At 57.4% G+C, this 9,938-nt stretch overlaps 1 protein-coding gene across 1 annotated transcript; it reads left to right on the forward strand.

The window, feature by feature from the left end:
- Nucleotides 1-1,047: 1,047 nt before the first annotated feature.
- Nucleotides 1,048-6,687, forward strand: ZBTB39 (zinc finger and BTB domain containing 39). Its single transcript, XM_058042112.1, has 2 exons — nt 1,048-1,102; nt 3,345-6,687. The coding sequence occupies exon 2, from the start codon at nt 3,438-3,440 to the stop codon at nt 5,565-5,567; it is 2,130 nt and encodes a 709-aa protein (XP_057898095.1). The 5' UTR covers nt 1,048-1,102; nt 3,345-3,437; the 3' UTR covers nt 5,568-6,687.
- Nucleotides 6,688-9,938: the final 3,251 nt, after the last annotated feature.

Below are 9,938 nucleotides of genomic sequence, written 5' to 3' on the forward strand. Positions count from 1 at the left end.
GTGTCCCGGGGATGGTGGGACCGGAGCGTCCCGGCGCCCACGGAGCCGTGGGGAGCGCGGCGGTGCCGCCCCGCGAGCGCGTGTCCGTGCACCTGTGTACACCCGGACGTGTCCCGTTATACACCCACCCGTGTCTGCGCGGGACACGCGCAAAATGCGGCTCCGTGTCTTGGCTGCGCCCTCCGGGACCCGCTCGGGACAGACCGGGGGACGGGGATGCGGGAATAACCCGCCAGGATGGGGATGCGGGGATGGGGATGCGGGGATGAGCCCACGGGGATGAGCCCACGGGACCACCGGGGCCGGGGTTCGTGGGCTGTTGGGCTACAGCGCCCTGTGCCTTCCCCACGGCAGCCCCGTAACTGGAGAAGTGCCCCTGTCCATGTCCCTTCCCGTGTCCGTGTGTCCGTGCCCCTGTCCGTGTCCCTTCCCGTGTCCGTGTGTCCGTGCCGCTGTCCGTGTCCCTTCCCGTGTCCGTGTGTCCGTGTCCGTGTGTCCGTGCCCCTGGCCGTGTCCCCTCCCGTGTCCGTCTCCATATCCCTTCTTGTCAGTGTGTAAATACCACACCAGTGTCCGTGTCCGTGTGTCCCTCCCCGTATCCGTGTCAATGTGTCCCACCCTGTGTCCGTGTGTCCCACACCGGTGTCCGTGTGTTCTTCCCCCTGTCCGTGTGTCCGTGTGTCTCTCCCCGTGTTCATGTGTCCCTCCCCGTGTCCGTGTGTGCCCTTGTGTCCCGCCCCGTGTCCGTGTGTCCTTCCCCGTGTCCATGTGTCCGTGTCCATGTCCGTGTGTCCCTCCCCGTGTCCGTCTGTCCGTGTCCATGTCCGTGTGTCCCTCCCCGTGTCCGTCTGTCCGTGTCCGTATGTCCTTTCCCGTGTCCGTGTGTCCCTCCCCGTGTCCCTGTGTCCGTGTCCGCGTGTCCCGCCCCATCTCCGTGTCCATGTGTCCGTGTGTCCGTCCGGCGCCCCCGCTCCGGTTCCTCCTGTCCGCACGGGGGCGCTGTCGGCGGCGGCTCCCGGAAGGCGGCGCGGGCCGGGGCGGGCGCGGGGCGGGTCGGCGCCTTTGTGTGAGCCGGGCCGGGATGGTGCGGGGCGCCGGGCGGGTAAGGAGCGACCCCCGCCCGCCACCCCCGGCCCCCGCAGGTCCCCCGAGCCGCGCCAGCCCCGCTCCGACCCTCTCCGACCCTCCCCGGGGCCTCCCGCCGCCTTTGGTGGCTCCCTCCGGGGTCCCTTCGTGCCCCGCTCCCCGGGCCCACCGGGGACGCCGCTGTCCCTCCCCTCCATCTCCTCCCGTTTCTCCCGGAGCAGCTCCGGGATCCCCCCTTCCCGCTGCCCCCTTCCCTCCGGTTCTTTCCCCTCCTGCCCCATCCCCTCCGCAGGGATCCCCAATTGCCCAGGTGTTTTTTCGGCTGGGCAGCGTTTCCAGAGCCTTCCTCTCCATCTTCATCCTCCTCCTCAGCTGCCGGTGGTGTTTCCCGCATCCCTCCCATCCCCGGGGATGGGTTTTGGGTTTTCCCGGAGCTGGGGCAGAGGCAGCTCCAACCCCTCCAAACTCCCTCTCTTTGCTGCCTTCTGGGTTCGCTGTTCCCTCTCTCAGGACGGGGAAAATGCAGGGAATTAGGAATAGGGGAATTAAGGATAGAGTTGCCTGGGTAAGTTCGTGAAATCCCAAGAGCTGGTGGGGTGTCCGTGAGCAGGACAGAGGGACAAAGGCAGCGGGACAAGCTGGGAGGAATGGTCGGTGCTGTGGGACAGGTGTGGTGGTGGCAGCTGAGGAATCTGAGAGGTGCTGCCAAAAAATCCCAGGGGAATCCACCCGGGAGAATCCATCCAGGAGAATCCATCCAGGGAGAATGCATCCCAGGGGAATCCATCCAGGAGAATCCATCCAGGAGAATCCATCAGGGAAATCCATCCCAGGAGAATCCATCCAGGGAAATCCATCCAGGGGAATCCATCCCAGGAGAATCCATCCAGGGGAATCCATCCCAGGAGAATCCATCCAGGGGAATCCATCCCAAGGGAATCCATCCCAGGGGAATCCATCCAGGGGAATCCATCCCAGGGAAATCCATCCCAGGAGAATCCATCCAGGGGAATCCATCCCAGGGAAATCCATCCAGGGGAATCTATCCAGGGGAATCCATCCCAAGGGAATCCATCCAGGGAAATCCCAGGGGAATCCATCCAGGAGAATCCATCCAGGGGAATCCATCCCAAGGGAATCCATCCAGGGGAATCCATCCAGGGAAATCCATCCCAGGGGAATCCATCCAGGAGAATCCATCCCAGGAGAATCCATCCAGGGGAATCCATCCAGGGGAATCCATCCAGGAGAATCCATCCAGGGGAATCCATCCAGGGGAATCCATCCAGGAGAATCCATCCCAAGGGAATCCATCCAGGGGAATCCATCCAGGGGAATCCATCCAGGGGAATCCATCCCAGGGAGAATCCATCCAGGGGAATCCATCCAGGGGAATCCATCCCAGGGAGAATCCATCCAGGGGAATCCATCCAGGGGAATCCATCCCAGGGAGAATCCATCCAGGGGAATCCATCCCAGGGAGAATCCATCCAGGGGAATCCATCCCAGGAGAATCCATCCAGGGGAATCCATCCAGGGAAATCCATCCAGGGGAATCCATCCAGGGAGAATCCATCCAGGGGAATCCATCCAGGGAAATCCATCGAGGGGAATCCATCCAGGGAAATCCATCGAGGGGAATCCATCCCAGGGGAATCCATCCAGGGGAATCCATCCAGGGGAATCCATCCAGGAGAATCCATCCCAGGGAAATCTATCCAGGGGAATCCATCCAGGGAAATCCATCGAGGGGAATCCATCCCAGGAGAATCCATCCAGGGGAATCCATCCCAGGGAAATCCAGAGGCTGGAATGCAGAGAGTCCCACCTGGGAGCCTGAAGTCTCCTTGTGGGTCCAGTTGGAATCTGAAGTGAATGAATGAAGTGGCTGCAGCTGGAGGAGACCTGGAGTTGAATCCAACTGGTGTGTGACATCTCCCTGGAGAGGAGCCTCATCCCCAGCTCAGGAGGAGGGAGATGTCAGGAACAGGCTCTGGTTTGGTCTCAGGGTCAGCAGGATCTCTGTCCCTGCCCCTGTAGCAGTGAGACCTTCAGGCTGCCTCTGAGAGCCTTTTTGTTTTGACTTTGCTGCTTTGCACATCCAGCTTTTTGCTTCCCAAAACTGAGGTGACAGGACAGGGTTAGTCCATCTCCAGCTGAGCAGCTGCTCTGTGGCTCCCCAGAAGGGTGCAAAGTGACCAGAATGACATTGCTTTGATTGTTAAATAACATTTTTTTTTAACACTTCCCCTCTGCAGAGCCCCTTGCCCTGCCAATTCCTGCTCCCGCCGCGGATGAGAGCGTGAAGGCCGAGCTGACGAGCAGAAAGGGCTCTTGAAGCAGCTGCTAAGATGGGCATGAGGATCAAGCTGCACAGCACCAACCACCCCAACAACCTGCTGAAGGAACTCAACAAGTGCCGCCTCTCCGAGACCATGTGCGACGTCACCATCCTGGTGGGCTCCCGCTCCTTCGCTGCCCACAAGGCCGTGCTGGCCTGTGCTGCTGGCTACTTCCAGAACCTCTTCCTCAACACGGGGCTGGACGCTGCCAGGACCTACGTGGTGGATTTCATCACGCCGGCCAACTTTGAGAAGATCCTGAGCTTTGTGTACACCTCGGAGCTCTTCACCGACCTCATCAACGTGGGGGTGATCTACGAGGTGGCGGAGAGGTTGGGCATGGAGGACCTGCTGCAGGCTTGTCACTCCACCTTCCCTGACCTGGAGAGCTCGGCCATCACCAAGCAGCCTGCTCTGTCGGTGGGGGAAGGCAGGGCTGGGGTGCTGAGCAGCACCTCCTCGGAGCAGGGCCACCCTTTGGGGGACATCCGGGGTGGTGTGGAGCATTTTGGCCCCGAGAGGAGTTATCTCCTGCACGGGGACGTGGTGGGAAGCTACAAAGAGGATGAGAGGAGTGCTGTGGGTGAGGCCAGCCAGGCTCTTCCCCTGATGCACCCGCAGCAGCCTCCCAAGACAGAGCAGGAGTCTGATGGAGGACAATTCACACCAGTCACGGGTCTGGGGGCTCAGCCTGGTGGGAATGCCGTGGCACAAACCACTGGCAGCTCCTGCCCTCAGTTCAAGGCCCAGAGCAATGGTGACTACAGCAAGGGTGGCTTCTTCCCCACTGACCCCTCCCTGGATGTCTCCACGGGGAGCAATTCCTGCCCCAGCAACAGCGACCACTCCAAAGAGCAGGGATTCGAGCAGATGGATGAGCTCCAGCTGGAGGATTTGGGGGAGGCCGAGCTGCATTTTGAGGATGCTGGAGAAGAGCTGGTGCCATCTGAAGAGGTGATTGAGCTCAGTGATGACAGCGAGGAGGAGCTGGCCTTTGAGAGCGACAGCCGGGACAGCAAGGCCATGCCCTGCCAGGTGTGCAAGAAGGTTCTGGAACCCAACATCCAGCTGATCCGCCAGCACGCCCGGGACCACGTGGACCTGCTCACAGGGAACTGCAAGGTGTGCGAGACCCACTTCCAGGACCGTAACTCCAGGGTGACCCACGTGCTGTCCCACATTGGCATCTTCCTCTTCTCCTGTGACATGTGCGAGACCAAGTTCTTCACCCAGTGGCAGCTGACGCTGCACCGGCGGGACGGGGTCTTCGACAACAACGTCATCGTCCACCCCAGTGACCCCCTCCCGGGGAAAGTGGCTGTTTTTGGGGGAGGGCCCGGCCCTGAGCTGGCCTGTGCTGCCTGCGGGAAGCCCTTGGCCAAAGATTTCCACACGGTGCGGAACCACCTGCTGGAGCACGTGAACCTGAAGAGCCAAACGTGCGGCGTGTGCGACCAGCGGCACCTGAGCCTCTGCAGCCTGCTGTGGCACGCCCTGTCCCACCTGGGCATCTCTGTCTTCTCCTGCTCAGTGTGTGCCAGCAGCTTTGTGGACAGGCAGCTCCTGGAGAAGCACCTGGCCGTGCACCAGCACGTGGAGGAGGCTCTTTTCCAGTGCCACTTCTGCAGCCAGAGCTTCAAGCTGGAAGCCGCTTACCGCTACCACGTCAGCCAGCACAAATGTGGGGGCAGCCTGGACATCAGGGCAGGGTTTGGGGAGCGCCTGCAGCCGCAGGGGCTGCCCAAGAGGAAGCTGCCCGAGGAGTTTTTGAGCGAGGATCTGGCTCTGCAGAGCCAGCCGGGGAACAGCAAGTACAGCTGCAAGGTTTGTGGCAAGAGGTTTGCCCACACCAGCGAGTTCAACTACCACCGGCGCATCCACACCGGGGAGAAGCCCTACCAGTGCAAGGTGTGCCACAAGTTCTTCCGAGGGCGTTCCACCATCAAGTGTCACCTGAGGACACACTCGGGGGCCCTGATGTATCGCTGCACGGTGTGTGGCCACTACAGCTCCACGCTCAACCTGATGAGCAAGCACATAGGGGTGCACAAGGGCAGCCTCCCGCCCGACTTCACCATCGAGCAGACTTTCATGTACATCATCCATTCCAAAGAGGCTGAGAAAAACACGGATAGCTGATGGGGAAGAAGAGATGGAGGAGGAAAAAGGAAAGGAAAGGAAAAAAAAAAAAAGCAAGTCGTTTCGTTTTATTTAATGGTCAGGCATCATGGATGGAATTTTGGTTTTGGTTTGATTTTATTTTTTTTTTTTTAATTATTATTTTTGGGCCTTCCTAGGGCTTTTTAGATTGGTGGAGTTGTACAAATTAACAGCACGTGAGGTACATCACTGTTTCAAGGAGTCTGTCGTGTTTACTTACCTCTGGTCCTGTTAGAGGCCATCTGTGCTATTAGCATTTCTCACTAGTTTTTGAGCCTAGATTCTATTTTTTTTTTAAAACCTTTTAGCCCACTTGACCAGGCTAAGCTTGTCCACAAACTGATGCTGCTAAGATTTTCACACCTGACCTCAGTGGAGAGGGACAAGAGCCAGAGCAGGCGCTGGACTCGAAAGGAAAGGAACAAAAGAGAAGGAAAAAGAGGAAAAAAAAAAAAAAAAAGGAAAGAAAAAAAGACATTCTGGGCATCCCTGGTGCTCTGCTGCTACTGCCAGGAGAGGAGCAAAGTGTGCTCTGGGGAGAGGAGCAGGAAGCACCTGAGTGTGTGTAAACAAGGAGGGATCCCAGCAGGGATCAAGGAGCAGGAGATTCACAAACAAGGAGGGATCAGGAGCAGGGAATTCACAAACAAGGAGGGATCAGGAGCAGGGAATTCACACATTCCCACGTTTGCTCTGCTGTGCCCTGACACCTTGGAGAGGAGGAGCTGAAGGAGCCCCAGGACCTCCGTGCAGAGGTAGAGGTGGCTGTGCGAGCACGGAGATCTCCTGCAGGATTGGAGAGGGAGGGGAGGAAGCCTCCCTGCTCCTTTTCGGGGTGATTTGTGGCGGCCACAGAGAGCCAGGACTGTCCTGGCAGTGCCCTGGGCAGGTGAGTCAGGATGAAGCTGTTGCCTTAACTCCCTGGAAGGAGGAGGAGGAGGAGGAGGAGGGAGGACCCTTCTCCTCCCACACCCTGGACGTGTTCCTGTGGCAAACCCCGTGTGCTTGGAGTGATGTGAGTTTGTTTGTTCGTGGAGTGGGAGCCACGGCGATGGCTGGGCACTTCTGAGGGGGTCTTCCCTGGGTTTGGGGGGCTCCCCTGGGCATGGAGTGGGCGTGGAGGGGCTCTTCTGGGTGTGGGGGGCCATGGAGGGGCTCTCCTGGGCGTGGGAGGCTCTCCTGGCCTGTGGAGATGCTCCCCTGGGTATGAAGGGGCTCCCCTGGGTGTGGGGGGCTCTGCTGGGAATGGAGTGGGCATGGAGGGGCTTTCCTGGGTATAGGAGGGGCTCTCCTGGGTTTGAGGAGCTCTCCTGGGCATGGAGAGGCTCCCCTGGGTGTGCAGAGGCTCCCCTGGGCATAGAGGGGCTTCTCTGGGCATGGAGGGGCTCTCCTGGGTTTGGAGGTCTCTCTTGGGCATGGAGGGGCTCCCCTGGACATGGAGGGGCTCCCCTGGACATGGAGGGGCTCCCCTGGCTGTGGAGGGGCTCCCCTGGACATGGAGGGGCTCTCCTGGGTGTGGGGGGCTCTGCTGGGCATGGGGGGGTCTCTCTTGGCCCTGTGTCAGGTCCACCTCAGCATGGGGGTCTCTCCTGCCCACTCCTGGGATCTCTCCTGAGGTCTCTCCTGCCCATTCCTGGGGGTCTCTCCTGCCCATTCCTGGGGTCTCTCCTGCCCATTCCTTGGTGTTTCCTGGCCATTCCTGGGGGTCTCTCCTGCCCATTCCTGGGGTCACTCCTGGGGTCTCTCCTGGCCACCCCAGCGAGGTGCCAGCAGTGTTAACGCAGGGAAGGGCATGGCTTGGCTTCTCCCTGTTGTTTTCCAGCTTTTTTTTTGTGTGGGGGCAGAGGTGGGGAAGGAACAAACAGATCTTTCCAAGCTGGGATTGCCCTCGGGTAACTCAATTCTACCTCACAAACAAAGAAGTGCTCGGGGCTTTTTCCAGCCTGGATCAGCTCCTGCGCTTCTGTCCAGTTTTGCTGTTACAAAACTAAAACTAAAAAAAACTAAAAAAACTAAAACTAAGCTAGTGATTTGCAAACCCTGGAAACTCACCCTGCTGTGAAGGGACACAGGGAAGGGACAGACACCCAGGAAGGGCCATCTCAGAGAGAGCTCAGAGCCACGCCAGGGTTTCTCTCTCCCAGCTCCACCGTGGCCTTGGGCAAGTCACTTCACCTCTTTTGCCTCAGTTTCCTCATCTGTAAAATGAGGGTGGTACCTCCCGTGGTACTGAGCTACCTCCAGGAGCAGGGGAGGGTGCCTGGAGCCTGGATTTGGAGGGTGGGAAGGAGGCGCCCAGAGCCAAATTCAGCTCTGGGTTGCTGCAGCTCTTGAGTTTTGAACTCCGGCCTCGCGGGCCTGGCGTCGCTGTGGGGCTGTGTTGAGGTTTTACAAGAGAAATGGGGGAATTTTGGGAGTGGTGGGGCTTTGCTGTGGGCGCCCCCGAGCTGCTCTCTGGGTTCCTGTCGTGGGATTTTGGGGTGGGTGAGGCTGGGGGGGACCATTGGGGGTCACCCAGACACCCCCTCATGGCTGGGGACAAACTGGGGACAAACTGGGGACAGGGATGGACGCGACCTGCGCTGCTCTGGAGGTGGCTGTGGAGGCTGGGAGAGCCTTGAGACCCTCCTGGAACGTTCCAGAAGCCGTGCTGGGCTTCAGGGAGGGCCTGCTGAAAAAGCAGAAGCCTTTTTGTGCGCATAAACCAAAAAGTGAAGATTTTACACCCAAACAGGCACAGCCAGCCCTTGCTCCTGCCTGGAGGGGGAAAGCAGGAATCCCCCATTGCTGCTGGTTCTGATCCAGGGAATTTCTTGGGTTAAAAACAGATCATTCCCACCTGGAACACCCCAAATCCAGGGAATTTTTTGGGTTAAAGCCAGATCATTCTGGTTTTGGTGGGGAAAGCAGGAATCCCCCATTGCTGCTGGTTCTGATCCAGGGAATTTCTGGATTTTTGGGGTTAAAAACAGATCATTCCCACCTGGAACACCCCAAATCCAGGGAATTTTTTGGGTTAAAAACAGATCGTTCCCACCTGGAGCACCCCAAATCCAGGGAATTTCTTGGGTTAAAAACAGATCATTCCCACCTGGAACACCCCAAATCCAGGGAATTTTTTTGGCTAAAAACAGATCATTCCCACCTGGAATACCCCAAATCCAGGGAATTTCTTGGGTTAAAAACAGATCATTCCCACCTGGAACACCCCAAATCCAGGGAATTTCTTGGGTTAAAACCAGATTATTCTGGTTTTGGTGGGGAAAGCAGGAATCCCCCATTGCTGCTGGTTCTGATCCAGGGAATTTCTGTTTCTTTGGGTTCAAACAGATCATTCCCACCTGGAACACCCCAAATCCAGGGAATTTTTCGGGTTAAAAACAGATCATTCCCACCTGGAACACCCCAAATCTAGGGAATTTTTTGGGTTAAAACCAGATCATTCTGGTTTTGGTGGGGAAAGCAGGAATCCCCCATTGCTGCTGGTTCTGATCCAGGGAATTTCTTGGGTTAAAAACAGATCATTGCCACCTGGAGCACCCCAAATCTGCCCTGGAGGGGCTGCAGGGGTGGGTCTGACCCTGCTGCTGCTCCTGGGGGTGATTCCCTGAGGTTTCAGAGCCCTGAATGGGGGTCCTGGCTGTTGCTGAGCCCTTGGGGTGGGCAGGGATGTCACCCCTGTCCCCAGCCTGCTCCAGCTCAGTGTGGGGAGAGCCAAAACCAATTTGGATTTCGTTCCATGGGCAAAACGTGGCTTTCTGCTGTCCCCACTGCCCTTGGTGGCTCCGGGGACACCGACCTACCTCCCCTGGTGTTTGCAAAGTGCTTTGGGATCCCTGGGGTAGGAGAGGGGGAAATTCTGGCAGCATCCAGGTCATGGAGCCTTCCCCAAACAGAGAATCTCCGATCTCCAAGTGATCACTCCCAACCCCAAACACAAAATTCACTTTTTTTCCCCCTGTTCTCAGTGGATCCAGGTCTGTCAGCAGAGAAATTGAGCGGAAGAAAGAAAAGGAAAGAAAGAACAAGAGTTGGATTTGCTGTCTAACCTTTTTTTTGTTAAGTTAATCGTAGGTACTGACCTCCTGCTATTTAAGTGTTTACTATCTATTTGCTGTAAAGTTTTGTATATTTTGTAAACTTTTCCCCCCCTGCCCTCCCCCGAATCGTAGATGTCTAAAATCGTTGTACATCGGGTTCTTTTCTACTCCATTGTTCAGCACAAAGTGTGGTTTTTATTTAGAATAATAAAATGGAAAACATTGATCCCTTGTAGCTGGTTTTTTTTTATAAAGTGTTTTCCTCACAGGAATGCCTGAGGAGCAGGTATCCATATAAATCATTTGAGGG

This window comes from Melospiza georgiana, chromosome 29, assembly GCF_028018845.1.
Source record: "Melospiza georgiana isolate bMelGeo1 chromosome 29, bMelGeo1.pri, whole genome shotgun sequence".
NCBI classification, from domain to species: domain Eukaryota; kingdom Metazoa; phylum Chordata; class Aves; order Passeriformes; family Passerellidae; genus Melospiza; species Melospiza georgiana.

Excerpts from the sequence above, each read along its gene's own strand:
- ZBTB39 (XM_058042112.1), top strand. The coding sequence starts at position 3,438 with ATGGGCATGAGGATCAAGCTGCACAGCACCAACCACCCCAACAACCTG.